Here is a 21,084-nt window from a genome sequence, read left to right as displayed (position 1 = left end):
ATAATAGTTCTTTTTTTTTTTTTTTTTTAGAAAAATGAAAAGTAAAACTAGCATATTTGTGTGTAGGAAAATAGTAAAATTTTGCCAAAATTTGCATAACATTTTCATTTCTTGAGACCAAAAAGCTCTTTGGCCAAGTTGGCAAAAGTAGGGCACAAAGACACACAGCTTCGTCATCACCCAAACACGCCCTAAGGACAATCTTCTCTATAAATATCGCATCACTCTATCTCTCTCAAACCCAAACAAATACTGAAATTCAGAGCGAAACGTGCCTCGATTCACTTTCACCTACCACCTCTAGAATTCCAACATCACCATGGCAAAGCCTCGTAAGCCCAAGAACGAAGACCCAAAGCCCGAAAACTCCGGAGCCGTAGTTCACCATCAAAAGCTATGTCTCTCTATCGACATGGACAAGCGTTTAGTCTACGGGTTCGTTTCCATTTCTCCCAATTCCATGCATCACTTACTCGAATGTTTGCATATTCTTTGTACTATAGTCGCGAATTAGGTTTTCTTGATAATGAGAATCTGTTAAAAGTTAGATTCAAAATCACATAATTAAAATCAAGAAACTGCATTGATTATGTTAATTAGTTAATATAATCTTGTTTTTCTTGCAGCTACACTGAATTGGAAATTGCGGTGCCGGAGATTGGGATCGTTGGGTTACACGCGGAGAATTTAGGGATTGAGAGTGTATGGGTTGATGGTGAGCCTACTGCGTTTGAGTATTACCCTCATCAGTATCAGCAGATGGAGAATGAGAAGAGATGGAGTTCGGTTTCTGATACTAGCTCTGCTGCTGATGCTGCTGTGTCTGTGTATTTATCTTCTTTGGAGAAAGAGCTTGTTCCCAATTTACTCATTAATTGCTGTAAACCTTTCAAGACTGAAACTGAACAGCAGCAGCAAGAGCAACCTGTTGCTGAAAATGGGTTTCATACCCCCGCCGCCGAACCTAAGCAGGTTATAGTTGCTGTCTTATGATGGATGATTTGGATGCCGAGCTGTTCTTGATAATTTTGTTTCAACAAACTTATGAACCCTATACAATTGGATTTTATAATTATATATATGAACCTATTCAAAAATTTGGATTACCTAAAGTAATTAGGCATAACCTGAATTCTTCAGTAATATGTATATACTTGTAATGTTTAAATAATTTTCTAAAGTAAATAGACCCTTTGCCGCTCCTAGAGTAATTTCAGTACGAACCCAAGTCTGTTGTTACATCTCTATTTTCTAGCATTATCTTATGCTTTGATTTTCCATGTCTTATCGCGTTGTTACATGAATTTTACTTGGGATAAGGGCGACCTCATGATGGATGTTGTAGAAAGAAATTGAATATTGTTTTTAAGTTGGGGGATAGTGTGAAACCATTTCAGAAAATATGGTGGTTAAATGTGCGAAATGAGTTGTTGTGGTAAGGTTTACTATTTGTGTTTTCTCATGTAGGTTGGTATTGAGTGCAGAATGTGAGATCAGTTCGTATTGACTATAGCATAGAAAAGGCAGAGACAGGAATCCACTTCAGAGATAATGTTCTTCATACTGATAATCAGATGAGGAGGGCAAGGTGTTGGTTCCCTTGTATAGATGATAATTTACAGCAATGCTGGTACGGAATGTTAAAACACTTTTCACGTGTTTGTGCGTGCATGCTCACATATTATAATAATAACCGTACTTACTATGTACTGTGTGAGCTTGAAGTATTTTTTTCTTGCGTTGTTCATGTTCAGCTACGACTTGGAGTTCACTGTTGCACACAATCTTGTAGCTGTCAGTACTGGAAGCTTGTTATACCAGGTAGAAATGAATGATATCAAATGTCTTGAAATTTAAATCTGAAAACATGCGAGTTATTGTTTTTAATAAGATGACAATATTTACTTCCTATGGTGATTAATGATCACTTCCTTTTCCCATCTATTAATGAAGCTTGAGATGTCTAGTAGCAGAACAAATGCGATGCTTTGACTCTGTTTTGTATAGTGAATACTGGATACTGAATATTATAGTTTTCCAACCTATTTATTTATAATTCATGCACAAGACCAGAAGGAGGAATGTCATACGATTTGGAATGCCATTTCCTTTTCATTTATATGATGTTACTAGATGTTGTGGATTACCCTGTAAAATATTTGAGATTTGAGCATGGAGGGTACTTTCTTTTGACTTTGTTTCTTTCCCTCCTTGTATTGGGATGCAGACTTCCCCCTCCTTTTTCTTTTTTGTTTGGGATAATGAGACTCATCCCTAAAATACTCTTATATGTACTCATAAACTTACGTAATTTTGATTCAACTGCTATGGCACGAGTTTCAATATGAGGCTGGTGCATGATTTGTGGGGTTACTCTCACTCTGCCATATATTGATGTCAACTTAGCTCTGCCAATTTGTACTAGTTGGTACAATTATACAATGCCACGGGCCGGGTCTTAGTTTCTGGCTGGTAGTGCTTAATTTGCGGTGATAGCTTAGTTGGGAGAGCGTCAGATTGAAGATCTGAAGGTCGCATGTTCGATCCATGCTCACCGCATGCATCTGTAGGGTCAAGGATATATGTAGCCAAGGTTACTGCCCATGGGATTTGGCTCTTAATTTTGAAGAGTACATCTAGGTTTTGTGAAATTTTCCAAGCAGCTTATTACTATATCTTATACTTCCATGTCATGAAGGAGAAGGAAAGCATGACTTCTGTCCATGTTGGAATTTTTTTATATTTTATTTTAGGTGATTAGTTGTTGTCGTCTACATGTAACGAGATCTAAACTATCTATGATACCCTTTTCTGTTTTAGAGGACTTCATTTCCTCCAATCACCTCTTTTTTCTCTAATAAAAATTTTACTGTAAAAAATCATCTGTATATGCATTGCTAAGTAAAATTAGGATTTGCTTGAATCATTTCTCTTTTTCAGGTCTTAAGCAAGGACAATCCTCCCCGGAAAACATATGTCTATAAATTAGATGTTCCAGTTGCTGCAAGGTGGATATCGTTGGCGGTTGCCCCATTTGAACTTCTTCCCGATCACCAATTTGGCCTCATATCACATCTGTGTTTGGCTCCTAATCTGGCAAAAATGCGGCATACAGTGGATTTCTTCCATAATGCCTTCAGGTTTGACATGTGATAATTGCAGTTTTAGTTGCTTGAAATGGTTATCTTAAGATTGTCTAATAATTGGATATTTGGACTTTTATTGGCGAGCAGCTGCTATAAGGATTATCTTTCTGTAGACTTCCCATTTGACTCGTACAAGCAAGTTTTTGTAGAGCCTGAGATGGCAGTTTCATCATTGAGTTTAGGAGCCTCTATGAGTGTATTTAGTTCTCAAATTTTGTATGATGAGAAGGTTATTGACCAGGTCAGTTCATTGTTTAAATTCTTTACATTTCTACTTTCAATCAAAATTTTCCCTAGTGGATAATAAATCAGTTTTTTTTCCAATGTGGTTTTTGCCCATGATTTTGCTGCTTTGTCAACTAAATGCTAAGCAAATAACAAATTTAGTGTTTCTTGTGGCAGACTATTGATACAAGGGTAAAACTTGCTTATGCCCTTGCAAGGCAGTGGTTTGGTGTGTATATCACTCCTGAGTCACCAAATGATGGTAACTTGGCATGAGATATTTTTGTACTGCTTAATTTGTTGTTTTAATCCGATTCTTTGCATGTTGTGCAGAAATTGTGTTTCCTCTAACATGGTCGGTGAATGTTTATTTGCATGTTATAGAGTGGCTCTTGGAAGGGCTTGCTGGTTTCTTGGCAGACTTTTTTATTAAGAAGCATTTGGGTAATAACGAGGCACGGTACCAGAGATATAAGGTTTGTTTTTATTTTTGGGTTAATATGATATTTGTGAAGTTTAACTCATCTAGCATTAGGCTGTTACAAATTATGGTAGCGTGCACTTTATGGCTGTGTGAAAATGTGTCATGCATACTGCCGAGCTACTCTTCAGAGTTGTGATGTATGACTTATAAATATTCTTGCGCCTGGTTGCCTTTTGATTATGAAGGTGCTGGCTTGACATCTTAAATTAAATATCAAGCAGACTTGACTTTTTATCTTCTCTGCTCTGTTTTTTTGATTCATTAATTTGCTACAACTGTTTATTGATTAATTTCAAATGCTAGTTTGACTAACTGTTGCATATGCCTGTTGAATTCAATTTTTTATTTGATGTGTTATGCTCTTTGGTTGCCAATTTAAACTTGGTTGGTTAATGTGATTTTAGGTTGAAACAGAAAATCATTTTCTTTTAAGATTGAAGTGTGAGGAAGTTATTATGCTAATTACATTTTATATGTTCATGAATCAATCTGCAGGCAAATTGTTCTGTTTGCAAAGTTGATAACGGCGGAACAACAGTTTTGAGCTGTTCAGCTTCCTGTAAGGATTTATATGGAACACAGTGCATTGGGTTGTATGGAAAAATAAGAGCATGGAAGTCTGTACGTTCTTTTCCTTTCCTATACTGATGCATTTCCTTTTGTTTAGTATTGAATTACTCGTTCCTATATCTTCCTTCTTTTCAAGCCTTACTTTGTTCAGGTGGCAGTTGTTCAGATGCTGGAAAAGCAAATGGGCCCTGAATCTTTCCGTAGAGTAAGAGTTCTTGACATTTACACTGTTGTTCTTTCTCCTTCTAACTATTTAGTATATTCCAGTTCAAGTTCTTGTAAAATATTTAAACCTATCATAGATTTTTATTCTTATATATTGTTCTTTTAAGATGAATTTTACATTTTTAATTAAAGAAATCACTTTCAAATCTTCAGAACAATGGCTTTGCTATCGGGTGCTCCACTATTATGTTGGGGTCATGGTAATTGGTCAAACCCGAAAGACCGAAATCTGATTTCTGGGCCCATCGAACAGCCCTTTAAAACTATGTACACATGCACTTGAACTGGAGAAGTTGTAAAGCTATTATTTTTTTTTTTACGGTTGACTTCGGACTGTTGGTGTGTTCCATAAAATCAGTGTGATTTTTTTCTTCCATAAGATTGAGTTAGTGGTTCCCAGATGGCTTGTTGGTAGGTGGCTCAACCGTTTTGTTCAAACCTAAAGGCTTGCCTGTCCATTCATAAGTTCCTAATGCTCCCTTGAATGTCATCTTTGTAAATGAAGAATTGGTTGTATGTGGCATGACCTCCCATAAACTCAGCTCCTTTAAACCCTAAATCCTAACTTGGGACTTTTGATGTTCCATTAAATCAGTGTGATTTTTTCCGTAAGATTGAATGAGTGGTTCCCAAATTTTAACTAAAACTCAGCCCCTCTCCAATTTTATTTATCCATTATGGAACAAATTACACCATGTAATGCAAGAATGGTTTTGCTTCTATCTGTTTTCAGAAGCCTCCCATCTCCCTGCACTTTTGATTAGACTAGCATAGAATATATAAACAACAACAACCAAGCCTTGTCCCACTAAGTGGGGTCGGCTACATGGATTAACTTTCGCCATAATGTTATATTCAGAACCATGCTTCTACCTAAATTAGTAAACTCGAGATCTTTCTCAATAACTTCTCTTGTAGTTTTTCTAGGTCTTCCTCTTCCTCTAGCTGTTTGACTTCTCTTTATCTGATCTACTCTCCTTACCACAGAATCTACCGGTCTTCTCTCTACATGCCCAAACCGCCTAAGTCTAGCATAGAATATATAAACGTACTAATATAAATGTTTTAGGTTTATATATTTTTTTCTTAATTCTATTTATGTTTCCATTTTTCTCTCATTTTATTAATCTCATATGTACATGTATTTTGTTATGGATTGTCATATATTTGCATAATGAAAAGTAACTCTTATCATTGTGATTAGACCTTAAAAACCTTTTGGGCTTGTCCACTGAAAATTAGAGAAAAGGTAAATGATATGATGATAAGTTAGTGGGTTCTTGTTTTACGCTATGCAAAACAATTTTAAGCACGGACTATTGTTGTCTGGTACATCACACAGATATCAAAGCATAGTTGTGGAGTTCTAGTGAGCTTGTTTTTGGGCATATATTCTGAAATTTGCAGATCAAAGGGGTAGGTGGTATAGTACACATTGAGACATTATTAGTGATTTCTTGCATTTCATACCTGTTTTTGGGCATATATTCTGAAATTTGCAGATCAAAGGGGTAGGTGGTATAGTACACATTGAGACATTATTAGTGATTTCTTGCATTTCATACCTTTTCCTATTATTCATAATGTGGCATGATCCCTTCACTATGTTTCTTGTTAGTTTTGATTATATGCAAGTTTCCCCCCTTCTTTTGGAAGTTATGCGCTTGAATGAAAAATTTGGTGATTATTATTCTCATTTCTGTTTATTTTGTGTAGATTTTGCAAACTATAGTTACTCGGGCTCAAGATAAAGTACGCTCAGTGAAAACACTTAGTACTAAGGAGGTAATTGGCTTCTTCTCCTGTAAATTACGTGACTAGTCACCCGTTCTTAGTTTCTTTTAAATTATCTTGTTAATATAGAGCTGTAAATCATTTTTATGTACTCCCTCCGTTCCTTTTTAATTGTCATTGTTTGACTTTTTACACATACCAAAGAAGTTAATAATTATTGTTACTTTTCAAACAATAACTTTACTTTTACCTATAATACCCTTGACTATGTATTATTTTAACTTACTTTTCTCTCTCTATAATAAATAGTTATGAGTAATTTTGACAACAATAATCACTACTTTGAACTTTAAAAACGACAATTACAAAGAAACATAAAATTTTCAAAAGAGTGACAATTAAAAAGGAATGGAGGAAGTAATTAGATTTGATGCATATATCTGTCCTTGGTTGACTCCTTGCAAAGTCTCACTAAATCTGAGAAATGCAGGTATATTTTCTTCTTCTATGCAGTATTTGGATAAACATGCATCCTACTGGGTTTTGTTTTTGTCCATATAATGTGAACGGCTTTTGTTAATTTGCAGTTTCGACATTTTGCTAACAAGGTTGGAAATTTAGAACGTCCTTTTCTTAAAGATTTCTTCCCCCGTTGGGTCGGTTCTTGTGGATGTCCTAATTTAAGGTGTGAAATAAGGAGTTACTTGTTACTCTTTTATTTCATTCTTTGAACGCATTTCTGTGTTCATGTTCTGATGTTTTCCTTATTGCGGTTGCTAAGGATGGGGTTTTCCTATAATAAACGAAAGAATGTGGTTGAACTGGCTGTGTTGAGAGGATGCACAGCATTGCAAACTTCGAGTACAGCTGTTCTTGATATTAATCCAGATACTGAAAATCGAGATGCAGATTCTGGATGGCCTGGTATGATGAGTATAAGAGTATATGAACTTGATGGTATGTATGACCATCCTATTTTACCAATGGCTGGAGAAGCATGGCAGCTTTTGGAAATTCAATGCCACTCAAGGCTTGCTGCTAGACGGTTTCAAAAATCAAAAAAAGGTTTGAAACATGACGGCTCTGATGACAACGGTGACATGCCTTCAATGGATATACGCTCCAGGTTTGTCAGTTTCCTATTTGTGTCATGATTTGGTAGCATTGTCATCGATTTTCTTACATTTTTCTCTTTCATCTAACAGTACCGAGTCCCCATTATTATGGATCAGAGCAGATCCTGACATGGAGTACCTTGCTGAGGTTCATTTTAATCAACCAGTTCAGATGTGGGTAAGGATGAGATTGTGGTTTACCAGTATTGGGCCAACCAGTTTATGTTTTGGCGTGTTTTTACTGTACTACCAGAGGAACTGTGTGTTTTTATATATATATATATATATATATATATATATATATATATATATTAAAAAGTATTCAAAAAACTAAACAATGCTGCAGAGAAAGCTAAAAACGAAAAATTAAAAATGACTTAAACTTCAAAAGTTAAGTAGTTCAAACTTAAAAGTAATTAATAATTATTAGTTCTTCGTTTAACTAGTGATAAAAGATGAAGGAAGAACAACAAAATGAAGAAGAATGAACGAAGGAAGTGAAGGTGATGGAGGCATAAAATTACCCATAATATTGCCCACACCAACTTATCAGCACTCCACCTCTTCACATTCTATACATTAATCAATTCCGATATCAATACATAGCCGCCATACTGGTATACCGAAAAAAGCGCCTGTATTTTGAGCATAGCGGAGTCAAAATGCAATATCGACTTTAGTATTGGATAGTCAAAATGTCGATATGCTATACCGGTATACCGGCTATTTAACAACACTTTAAAACACTTTTTATTTAAGGGGTAATTTTGGTTTTTCAAATGGGAAAATGATAGCAGGACAGAAAGAAACTGCTCTGGTCCGGGAACCGTTCCGTCCCCGCTACCTGCTATTTACACTTTAGTGGCTACTGCAGTGTTCTGCACCGCTAAGGCTCTTCCCATAGCGGCTGGCCTCCGGTCCGCTACAGCGGGATATCGCGGCTATTGACTACTCTGGATTCATCAAGTGAGAACTGGAATTGTAGTCTCAGACTTCTTCGTCTCACCTGTCACTGAATCAATAAAACTGAACTGAAAGAGCCATGGTGAAAATTGTGCCGTCTGAGCTCAGAAATTATGTTTGAAGTTCAAAGCGTGACCGGCATGTTTGACATATCATGTAAATAGGTCCCAGCACCTTGAGTGAATAATTTTTGTTTATGTATGGTTTTTTAAGTCCTCGGGATAGTTTAATTATTGCAAGGAGGATGATCAATTTTGAAGAACTATTTTGGTCTGTTTAGTTAAAACTTATGCTGTGTTTTTGGGCAACTACATAAAAATACAATGATGCAGTGTTTTAGTCTGTTTTTTTTTGTCTTGTTAGATATTAATCATGCCCATTCTTTTTGTTGGTATTACTATTTTGTATCTTTGTAATTGGATTAGATCTTTATAACTGATGATATTTATTGATTCTTGTGAGCTGGTATGTTGTTTTAGATTAACCAATTAGAGAAGGACAAAGATGTTATTGCTCAGGCACAAGCAATTGCAGCCCTTGAGGCATCACCCCAGCAATCATTTTCTGTTGTAAATGCCCTGAACAGTTTTCTTACCGACTCCAAGGTTTGATACGTTATGTAGTGTATGGTGTTTCAATAATTGCTCCTAAATTCTTAACTAAAATCTGGTGTTTTTGTCCTAACTTTGAAGGCTTTCTGGAGAGTAAGAATCGAAGCAGCATTTGCATTGGCGAATTCAGCATCTGAGGTATTCAAATGCTAGGATACTAATTGCATCATGACTTCATGAGTGTTGTCAGATGTGGTTTTAGAATAATAATTATTGTCTACTGATAACTTGCAAAGCTTTCATTCTTAATACCTAATAAAAAAATCATTCATCTCTTATTTCAAATTTATTTAAATGATAGTCTAGAATGTTTAACTCTGAATTGAATACTTGGAGTTTACTGTCTTTTTAAGCATATCATATAAAACGTGTGGTTGCATTTAGAACTCTGAATTTCATCTTACTTTTCAGTTAGTCAAGTTCATTGGTAACACTGTGCCTACTTTTTGACCAACTGTTTCATGACATACGTATCAGTATATAGTTCATGGATATGATTACTTGAAATATGAATCGAATTCTTGCTAAAATTGTTATTTCTACCTTAAATATAAATTATAGTGTTTTAAGTTGATAGGAAATATTGATGTTTTTTTTTTCATCTCAGCTTATTTTGACCTCATTGAGTTCTTGTAACAAAACTTGTTATTCCTACCACTCATGTAAATTAGTGTTTTAACTTGATAAGAAACATTGATGTTTTTTTTTCCATCTCAGCTTATTTTGACCTCATTGAATTCTTGTTAAACTTGTTATTCCTACCGCTCATGTAAATTAGTATTAGAAAGAGAAAAGATAGAGAACTTTTGCATTTCAGTTACAACTGTTTGTTGTAATAATGGAAAGTTGGTTACATCTAGTGCACAGCTTGCTTTATATAGAGTCAAGCTGTGACCTGCAGTAGTAGGTAACCCTAGATACAACTGCCAGGTGTCAGTCTAAAACTGGCTGGCTTGATATCACATTCCTATTCTATTAAACACTCTAATACCCCCCCCACAAACTCATGGGGAGCTAGCAACCCTGAGTTTGTGTCTAAATTCAAGAAATTTAGGAGAGGAGAGAGGTTTTGTAAGGACATCAGCAATCTGATCAACTCCTGGAATGTGAGCAACAGAGATCTTTTTGGCCAGCACTTTCTCTCTGACAAAGAAAAGGTCAATTTCCATGTGCTTGGTACGAGTGTGCATAATAGGATTGTGAGCCAACAGGACAGCTGATTGATTATCACACAAGACAACAGGTTGCTGAGTAGAGATACTAAGTTCAGAGAACAAGGTTTGCAGCCAAAGTAAATCAGCAGTGGCTTGGGCAAGGCTCCTGTACTCAGCTTCAGTGCTAGATCTAGCAACAACTGGTTGTTTCTTGGACCACCAAGAGATCAAATTATCACCAAAGTAGATAGCAGCACCTGAGGTGCTCCTCCTATCATCTGGGTCTGAAGCCCAGTTTGCATCACAGAACACTTTAACAGAGGGCAGCTTAGTGGAGGAAAGAGGAGACAACTGCAAGCCAAAGTTGATGGTCCCCTTGAGATATCTGAGGATTCTTTTCACTGCAACCCAATGAGCCTCAAGAGGATGAGACATAAACTGGCAGACTTTATTGACTGAATAAGCTATGTCAGGTCTAGTAATGGTGGCATATTGAAGAGCCCCTACAACAGATCTGTACATGAAAGGATCCTGGAGGGCAGAGGAACCAGCCTTAGTAAGTTTGCAAGAGGTTTGCATAGGAGAAGTGACAGGACTGCAGTCAGTCATTTTGGTTTTGTGCAACAAGTCTCTAACATATTTAGACTGTGTGAGGAGCATAGAGCCATTAGAAGCAGACTTGACCTCTATACCTAGGAAGTAATCCAAGGCACCAAGGTGTTTGAGAGAGAAGGAGGTATTAAGCTTGGTGATAACTTCCTGTAGCAGGCTAGAGTTGCTGCCAGTGATGATTATATCATCAACATATACTAAGAGATAGATGGTGTCCTTGTGAGAGGTGAAGATAAAAAGAGAGGGATCACACTTGCTAGGTTTAAAGTGCAGTTGAAGCAAAGCTTGTTGCAGTCTTTCAAACCATTGTCTAGGGGCCTGTTTGAGGCCATAGAGAGCCTTGTGCAGCTTGCAAACTAGGGAAGAATCAGACTGAACAAAACCAGAAGGCTGTTCCATGTAAACTTCCTCAGTGAGAAGACCATTTAGAAAAGCATTGTTGACATCCAACTGCTGAATGGACCAATGCCTTGATAAAGCCACAGTAAGGATAAGCCTGATGGTGATGGGTTTGACCACAGGAGAGAAGGTTTCATTGTAATCAAATCCTTGCTTTTGGTGAAACCCCTTGGCCACAAGGCGTGCCTTATACCTGTTAACAGAGCCATCGGGTTCTCTTTGACCCTAAAAACCCACTTACAACCAATAGGTTGTCTGTTGGGGGGCAGAGGTACCAAGGACCAGGTCTGATTCTTGCACAGGGCATCATATTCAGCCTGCATTGCACACTTCCATTTGTCATCAGCAAGAGCCTGTTTAACTGTTTTAGGCTCAGACTGTGTGAGCAACAAAGAGGGCTGAAGTCTAGGTTGTACAAAGCCTGACTTAGCTCTAGTAATCATTTGATGTTGATTTGTGGGCTTCTGCACAACAGGGACAGCATTGAGAGGGATAGGCTGAGAGGAACTGGCACCTGGAGACACTGAAGTGGAGGGTGATTGAGAAGAGGCTAAAGAGGGCAAAGATGTTGTAGGAGCAGTAGAAGAGGAAGAAGGAGTTTGAGGAGTGAAAGAGTTGGGTTGAGGGGATATGAGGGAGGTGTCTATTGAGGTAGATGAATTAGGTGAAGTAGAGGATGAAAAGGGCACTGCTGTAATAGGATTAGGCATGGGTAAAGAAGGGGCAGGACTGGGAGATAACAGTTGTTGCAAAGAGGAAATAGAGGAGGACTTGTGTGTAGAGGATGTTTGAGAAGGATTTGGTTTAGAGAAAAGTTCCAGGAATGGAAACCTGGACTCATTAAACAGGACATCTTTAGAGATGTATAATTTGCCAGTTGGGGACAGACATTTATACCCCTTGTGAGAGGCAGAATAGCCCAAGAACATGCATTCATGAGACCTGAATTCCAGCTTGTGAGCATTGTATGGTCTTAGAAGAGGGAAGCAGGCACAACCAAACACCTTTAGGAACTTATAATCAGGAGCAGTCTTGAATAAGAGAGTGAAAGGCACCTGAAAATTAATAGATGAAGAGGGAAGCCTGTTAATGAGATACACAGCTGTACAAAAGGCAAAATCCCAGTAGGCTATAGGCAAGGAAGCATGACTTAGCAAGGTTAAACCCAAGTCAACAATATGTCTATGCTTCCTTTCCACCACTCCATTCTGGTGGTGTGTATGAGGGCATATAACTCTATGCTGAATGCCAAGGTCAGCAAGATAATTGGAGAAAGGTCTGAATTCTCCACCCCAATCAGACTGTACAGCCTTGATGGGGAAGCCAAGCTGCAATTCAACAAGTGCCTTAAACTGTTTAAACACATTAAGAGCTTCAGCTTTGGACTTAAGCAGATAGATCCAAGTGAATTTGGAAAAGGCATCTACAAAGGAGATATAATATTTAAAACCTTGAGTGGAGGATTGTGGGGAAGGACCCCAAAGATCACAAAATAAAAGTTCAAGTGGGGACTTATAAACAGTGTGTGAGAGTGGAGAATATAGTTTGTGAGCTTTGCCAACACAACAAGCAGAACAAAAAGAATCATGCATTTTATTATGAAAGGAAATATTACAATTCTGCATTACAAGTTTAAGAGTATTGACATTGGGATGGCCTAGTCTTAGGTGCCATATATTGGACATAGAAGGAGACATAGCAGTAGCATTGATGCTAGGTACAACATTATTAGAGTTAACTAAAGACTTGGCAGACTTGGAAACAGCAAGAGGAGGAAACTCATATAAACCATCTGAGCCAACTTTGCCAACAAGAAGAACAGCAATAGACACCTGAGATTTGACAAGGCAAGTGTCAGCAGTGAAGAGAAAGTAAACATGGTTATCTTTGCAGAATTGACTAACACTAATTAAGTTCTTAGTAATGGAAGGCACATGTAAAAGATTTTTAAGAGAGAGAGATGTGTGAGGTTGACAAGTAGAGAAAAAGGTACTAGAACCAGTAGAAGAAATTGGCAGACCTTGACCATTTCCTATAAAGATTTGGTCATGTCCCTCACAAGGAGCTTGTTGCTGAAGATTGGCAGCATCATTAGTGACATGGAAGGATGCACCTGAGTCAGGATACCAGGTGGCAGCAGCTTGAACAGGAGCTGCATTGGCAATGAAAGTGCTAGGAGTCAATGTAATAGCAGTTGGCCTAGCTTGAGCAGTAGCAGTTGGTCTGGTCCACACATTAGCAGGAATTTGAGCAAAAGCAACCTGAGGAGTGGACCAGGGAGCCTGAGCATAAGGGTTGGTGGCATAGGCAACTTGAGGCTGAAACTGTTGGTTAAACCTGTGCCAACAGTTCAAAGCAGAGTGTCCAACCTTAGAGCAAACCTGACACTGAACTCCAAAGACTCTTCCACCTCTACCTCTGCCACCTCTACCTCCTCTAGTGGATCTCCCTCCTCTGAAGGAAGAATAATCAGGTTCAGGTGAAGGTGTAGGTGTAGGAGTAACTGCAGAGGGAGTTTCAGAGGTACCAGACTTGGACACATCAGGTGAAGGTGATGAAGTGTGAGATGGAGCATGAGTAAGGTTCAGAGAAGCAATGTCAGGAGTAGGTTGCTTCTTGAATTTGTTCAACCGTAACTCATGAGCAATAAGTAGAATCTCAACTTCATCTAAGTCCATATCTCCAAACTTACTTTCTACAACAGAAACAACAGAAGCATACTCACTTGGAAGACCTTCAAGAATCACGTCAATGTGATGCGTAACTGGAACAGGATCTCCAATCGAGGCTAGGGCATCAACAATCGTACGAATCTTCAACAGGTAATCAGAAATTGACTGTGAATCGAGCATCGCAGCACGTAGTTCAACACGAAGTTGTCGTGCACGCGCGCGAGTTTGTTTCTGAAAGTAGTTGAACAAACGATCCCAAAGTTGATGAGAATGAACACAACCGAGAACTCTGGACATGATTTCGCTCGATAACGTTGATTGAAGCCACGATAACAACAACTGATCCTTCTGAAGCCACGACGCATACGCCGGATTGACGGAACCAGAACGACGATCATCGTCGGAGAGAAACTTTGACGGAATGCGAGGACAGACGACGAGATCGGTGAGGTTGTGCGCGTTGATGTATGGCTCAACTTGTTGACGCCATAGGTGAAAATTCTTTTCATCAAGTTTGTAGGCGATCTTCAGTGCGAACTGAAGACGACGAGATTCGTCTATCACCGCCGTCGCCGACGGAGTGGACGAGGTAACGTGAGCGGAAGACGGTGATCCTGGCGGCGATTCCATGGATCGAGAAGCTAAACTGATACCATATTAGAAAGAGAAAAGATAGAGAACTTTTGCATTTCAGTTACAACTGTTTGTTGTAATAATGGAAAGTTGGTTACATCTAGTGCACAGCTTGCTTTATATAGAGTCAAGCTGTGACCTGCAGTAGTAGGTAACCCTAGATACAACTGCCAGGTGTCAGTCTAAAACTGGCTGGCTTGATATTACATTCCTATTCTATTAAACACTCTAATAATTAGTGTTTTAACTTGATAAGTGCTGATAGTTATTTTTTTTCGTCACAGTTTATTTTGACCTCATCTAATTGTGTAGCAGGAAACTGATTTTTCTGGTCTACTCCATTTGGTGAAATTTTACAAAAGTAGAAGATTTGATTCTGACATTGGACTCCCAAAGTAAGACTGCTGTAATTACGATTCACTTTCTCTCATTTAACTGAGAACATTAATTGACTATTTTTTGTTGTTGTATACTTCTGCCAGGCCAAATGATTTTCATGATTTTGCCGAGTATTTTGTTCTTGAGGTAATGCAAGGAGGTAGGATGTGTATGAATAAGCCTTGTGTGATGTGTTTGAAATTGCACTATTTGAATATTATCTTTATTTTTTAGGGACTGTCTCATATGTGTTTTATGTTGTTTTTTATTTTTAATATACTTGCATTTTATGCAAATGGTATGTGGGACACTTTCTTTTGACCTAAAGAACTACGTGTTAGAATTGTATAGTCTCAGAATAAGCAAACACAACACCATGGTGTATCCAAATATTAATATCAATATAAGTGCTTCATTTTAAAAACATATATTTGTAAGTGCTTATGTTTTGAGATAAGATCAAATAAGCTCTTTCAATTTCCAAAAAACCCCTAGGTGTAAGTTGCAAATTATGAATGTAGAATGCAAGTCTTTCCAACGAAGCTGGAAAAATATCTCCTGTTTTTTTTTTTATTTTTTATTTTACCTATAATAGCTTATAACTTGTTTCTACAATCACTTTGGCAACTTACCTCTAATAGGACCAGGGAGGATTCTGCCTCACTTTGGCAACTTTTCATGTCACTAGAAAGCTTCAGCTTTTGGGATGATTCACTGACCAAAAAATGGATTACCTTTTCAACCAAGTGGCCAGTAATCTGACCACTTCATTCTCTTTTTCACACGAAGGAAACAAAAATAAAAATAATCAAATGAGAAAATAGTATATTTTCTTGTACCACATGACTTTGGTGAGATCCCTATTATTCGACTCACAGTGGGAGTCCCGCATCAGCTAGAGATATGGCTTATGTAGTGCTCATAACTCATAAGGCTTGGGTGCTTGACCAGCCCTCAATTTATAAGCCGATTTTATGAGAATTGGTTAGGTCCTAAACCCAAATTGCAAGAGACTTTTAGTTGTTGGGTTGTTGGTGTTCTACACGCATTTTTATTGATATCATATACATATTATAGTTTTGATTGACATTAATTTTGCCACTTCATTAATGAGAAAGCAAGTGGATTTTGAGATAATTTTGACTGGCTATGTAAGTTCTGCTAGTGATTAGATAATAAATCAGTTTCATATTTTCTTTTATACTTTGAAACTCATTTTTTGCTTAATAATTCACTGTTGTAGGCCATTCCACATGCTGTAGCTACGATTAGAGCCGCTGACAAGAAAAGTCCAAGAGAGGCTATTGATTTTGTTTTACAGCTATTAAAGGTTTTTGCTATTCTAAGTTTTAGATGCAATTGTTTTTATGATTTTGGAGTTTCTATATAAAAACTTTTGGTATAAAATGTAATATTAATTGTATATTATGAAACCAATGTCTTGTTTTTGTCTTGCTTTTTAGATGTATTTATTATAGCTGCAATGATTCCATCAAATGTCTTTTCTCCTATTTCTGCCATCTACGATTGATAACTTCGTAGCTAGCCACTTCTATTCTTATTTACTACTACCCAAAACAAAGGAAACATACTTTTGCTGATTCTATTTGTTTTAGTGCACCATCTGTTGTACACATTTGGAATCATTGTATGCTGGTTTGGCTTTGACAATGAGATACTTTTTGACAAATTTGATTCTTGCTTTTGATTATACAAAAATTCTATTAGCTTTATGTCTCATGACATTTTTGTCCTCCTATTCTCTATACAGTATAATGACAACACTGGCAACCCTTACTCAGATGTCTTCTGGCTTGCTGCACTGGTCCAATCAATTGGCGAGTTTGAGTTTGGGCAACAGGTTCGTGGATTTTTCTCTTGCTGATTGTCAAGATTATCTGCATGAATCATTTAGTGATCCGAGTCTTTTACATCTCTTATCTTTTAGATTTCCTGATCACAGCTCCTAAGTATCTAATATTTGATCCAAACAAGTTATTGAATTTAAAGTGTTGCGACTTGGAGGTAGATAGTTTTATAAAATGATTGATTTTAAGCTATGCAAAATGTCCATTCCTGTAACAACCATGCAAATGTTGTTTGTTTTGGAGTGCTTGTTTTATGAACTATTAATTTATATTTACCATTGAAATGGATCTCACTTCCTTTGTCATAATGTTTTGTAAACATTAACCAACCTTGTTTTGACGATTAAGTTCCTTTCTGATAAAACAAATGACAGAGTATTCTTCTATTGTCATCACTCCTCAAGCGCATTGACCGCCTTTTACAATTTGATAGGTAAAATAATAAATTCTCTGCTAATTATGCTAGATTTATCAGTTTAAACTGTAACTAAATTTGAAATCCTTGGAAATTTCTTCTGCTAGTCTCATGCCAAGCTACAACGGAATCTTGACTGTCAGTTGTATCCGGACATTGGCCCAGATTGCCATAAAACTTTCAGGATTCATTCCTCTTGTAAGTGCCTTCGTATTTAGTATCATACTGCTGTTCAAAGGTTGTAATGAACATATCTAACACCAAAGCTTCACTACAGGATCGCATATATGAACTTTTGAAGCCTTTTCGAGACCTAAAGGCAATTTGGCAAGTTCGAATCGAAGCAAACAGAGCACTCCTTGATCTCGAATTCCACTGCAAGGGCATTGATGCAGCACTTCTTTTATTTACCAAATATGTTGAGGAGGAACCTTCCCTGAGAGGTTGTGACTCATTTCCCTAGAGAGGATCTGTGATGTTATTTGGCAATCTACAAAATGGTTTATAATGGGTGAAAGTAAAACTGTAAAAACCTATCTAAAATTGGACTGATACAGAATTGGTCAAATTAAAACCATCTATAAAAGCCTAACCAAAGTTGGTCTCTTTTCAAAATATTAGTTTGTCTGAAATTTGGTTTCGGATGGTTAATATTAAATCTTTTGTTAAATCTTCTTGATTTTTTGGTTTATAAATTCCAATTTACGAAAAAAGGAATAAATGGAGTAAGAAATACAGTCTAGTTTGCTCAATTGGTTATCAACTTATCATGCACGTGTTCATTTCATTATTGGTTTCCCCTCAATTACATGAAAGGAAAATACTCTATATATCATACAACAATCACTTCTGTTTCTTTATACTTTCATCCTCAGCTTTAGTTTTACCCTTGATTTTTGTGTAAGGAAAATGTTTACTATATATTATATATTTAGCATTCTTCTGTTTCAAGTTAAATTTACATTCCTTTTTTGCAGGCAAGTTAAAATTGGCCACCCATGTTATGAGGCTATGCCAGATGAGAGATGATTTGATTTCAAACGATGAAATTACAAGCCAAACACTCGTCTCCTTGCTCAATTTACTTGAGGGGCGTATGTCATTTAATAATGTCTTTCTCCGTCACTACTTGTTCTGCATATTACAAATACTGGCAAAAAGGTAGAAAATGTGTCTATTATATCATGCTTGTAGAAATTAAAAGCTTCCTTGTCGATTATTTATGATATTTAATTCACCAGTTGTTTCATATGTGACTTTTTCAAGAAAAGAGTTGTGAAATTAACTCTTTCTAGGCCTCAGTCCAGCCTACATTTTTTTTATTCACCTATTTACTGATATGAACTTTGTCTATTCTATTGTAATTCATTCAACTCAGTGGAACGTGAATATTGTAGAGAATTTTTTTCAGCTTTTGATAGCCTAAGCGAAATTCATTTTCGGAAGAAGATATTTGTGTTTTTTTTAGGTTTTGGACTCAGTGGGTCATAGAATTAAAATTTGGCCTTAATCTTCCTTACAATACTGACTTGTAAGTGACTTGTAACTTGTAAGGTGAGGGGTGCCAACTTAATGGGTCATCGAATTAAAGTGTATTGGGAAAGACCCAAGTCCCACAAAGTTCCACATTGGTTAAATAGAAAGTCTAAAGAAAGTTTATTTAGAGTGACCTCTCACCTTATTAGCAGGCTTTTTAGGGGATGAGTTAAGCCAAACTCTAACAATGAGCTCTTTTTTGAGAAATATACTCTTAAGCTTTTGTTTTTTAAGGAGTTTATTTGAAATTTGACAATTTTGTTTGATAGGAAATCAATCTAATCTAATCTTAAATATATACTAGTACTATTTTATAGGTAGTATCCATTTATACTTTCCTACTTGTAAGCTTCTGTGTTTGTGTTACAAAAAATCCATTATCAAATTAATCTTTGCTTCTCTGCAGACCCCCAACTCTTCATGGAATTCCGAGAGAAAGTAGAACGTTGCACATGAGTCTTACAGAAGCTGGTAACTATCAGAGGAACCTATTTGTCCTTGATTCCGAAAATAAACCTTTGGAATTGCCAAATTCCACCCCAAATCTTACACAAGATTTGATTGTAACCGAGGGTTTTAGGGATGCACTTGATGAGGCTCCCAAGGACCAAGTTTTTGAAGCATCTATGGACCAAACCTTTGAAGCTCCCAAAGAAGTACATGTTGAAGCTTTAGAGGAAGCGCCCCAAGAGGCTCCCAAAGAGGACTTAACAGGATTCCCCCCTGAAGCACCAATTGAAGCTCCCAATGAAATTTACAAGGAAGCAGATACTGTATCCAATAGCCATGAAAGAAAAAGGCTAATCAAAATCAAGGTTAAACAATCTTCTGCCACCAGTAGGAGTAGGGCTGATACTGATAATCAAATGGTTGAGCGCTCTTTAGGTGGTCGTAATGATATTGATCATGGAGCTAGCAGTTCAGTCTCAGTTTCAGTAGATGCACCTCAGAGGAATTTTGCCGAGACTGTTAGCATCGGTAATCACAATATTGAAGAAGTTAATTCTTGGCATGATCCTGGTTCCCGCATGACTGCCAGCATCGGCAGTGCAAAAATTTTGGGTGATGAATTGGTCAAAGAACTCCAATGCACTGCCGATTCAAGTGTAGTTTACTCACAACCTAGGCCTGAAGACCCATCACCATCTAGTATTATCCAGGATAACAAGCCATCTAGTATTATCCAGGATAACAATATAGATGCTGACGCACGGCGATTTGCCAGCCTTCAAACACTCTCAGTTGCTAGACTCGATCATGATGGAGAATCATTTGGCAAAGAAATTTCTGCACGCAGGAAAGAAAAACACAGAGATAAGGAAAAGAAACGGAAAAGTCACAAAGGACAGCATGATGACCCAGAATACCTAGAGCGAAAGCGATTAAAGAAAGAGAAAAAACGCAAAGAAAAAGAATTGGCAAAACTACAAAGTGGTGAAGCAAAAAGATCCTCCGTAGACTTGTCATGTAAGAAAGAACAACCTGTAGTGGACGAAGTGAAGCAGCTGAAATCTGTTGAACCCAGCAGTTATAATTCTATACCAGACATTAGAACTATTGATACCAAACCCAGGGCATCCGAAGGCACATCCGGTAATTCTATACCAGACATTAAAACTATTGATACCAAACCCAGGGCATCCGAAGGCACATCTGGTGCGCCCAAAATTCGAATTAAAATTAAAAATCGAATGCTTAACAAGTCATAGAGAATAAATGAATGTAACATCTCCCTTTTGTATTTTTTGAGATGCAGTTTTCTTTTCAGTATCAGGCGTAGTATTGTATTCTTTGAGCTTTCATTTGTTTGTAGCTTTTTATTCTGGTCTTAGAGCTATATGATTGCAATTTCAATCGTATAGTCTTCAAATTGTGTTTGGGACGTTGTCTAGATTATGATTGTAAATTTGTAACTATGCTTCAGTTGTAACAATTTTGTTGTATTATTTAAAATTGTAATATCAAATCTTGTGGGTCAAGTGTAGTTATTTGAATGTTTCATTGACTTCCGACACTACATTTTCTAGCAATTCTGATCATTTCCTGCCAACACTACATTTTCTTGCAATTTTGTTCATTGCCATGACGTTTTTCTTAAGGCCGACAATGGAACAGTGGAACAGTGGCACGTCCTTAAAAATGTAGTTTCATTTGTAAGTTGGTTAGGCTGTTGGACTTTATCTGTATTTGTATCTCAACAAATATTGTATATAACTATCAAGGTTTCATTAGATAATATACACCAGTACATAATCACAATTGAATGCGAGTGTGAAGTGGTGATCAATGGAAGAAATATATGCAAATTCAACTCAAGCTCCAAAAACTGCATACAAATAAGTGG

General features: G+C 37.1%; 1 protein-coding gene and 1 non-coding gene across 3 annotated transcripts; both read left to right on the top strand.

Moving 5' to 3' along the window:
- Positions 1-150: 150 nt before the first annotated feature.
- LOC131634251 (transcription initiation factor TFIID subunit 2) lies at positions 151-20,673 on the top strand. Of its 2 annotated transcripts, XM_058904900.1 has the most exons (25): positions 151-435; positions 627-972; positions 1,485-1,630; positions 1,755-1,821; positions 2,941-3,140; positions 3,234-3,387; positions 3,549-3,633; positions 3,756-3,847; positions 4,351-4,476; positions 4,577-4,630; positions 6,367-6,435; positions 6,972-7,069; positions 7,166-7,510; positions 7,590-7,677; positions 8,942-9,067; positions 9,155-9,211; positions 14,859-14,938; positions 15,026-15,068; positions 16,165-16,251; positions 16,693-16,782; positions 17,164-17,222; positions 17,312-17,402; positions 17,482-17,647; positions 18,182-18,365; positions 19,147-20,673. In XM_058904900.1, exons 1-25 carry the CDS (start codon positions 320-322, stop codon positions 20,447-20,449), a joined length of 4,272 nt encoding a protein of 1,423 aa, XP_058760883.1. In that variant the 5' UTR covers positions 151-319; the 3' UTR covers positions 20,450-20,673. The 2 variants fall into 2 exon arrangements, with proteins under 2 accessions (XP_058760883.1, XP_058760888.1); XM_058904905.1 differs by lacking the exon at positions 151-435 and having other exon boundaries at positions 834-972; positions 1,468-1,630.
- On the top strand, positions 2,487-2,559 carry TRNAF-GAA (transfer RNA phenylalanine (anticodon GAA)). Its single transcript has one exon. It is a non-coding gene; the product is annotated as a tRNA-Phe (tRNA).
- Positions 20,674-21,084: the final 411 nt, after the last annotated feature.

The sequence above is a fragment of the Vicia villosa genome, linkage group LG1 (assembly GCF_029867415.1).
Source record: "Vicia villosa cultivar HV-30 ecotype Madison, WI linkage group LG1, Vvil1.0, whole genome shotgun sequence".
Lineage (NCBI taxonomy): Eukaryota > Viridiplantae > Streptophyta > Magnoliopsida > Fabales > Fabaceae > Vicia > Vicia villosa.
This window is presented reverse-complemented; position numbering and strand designations above follow the sequence as displayed.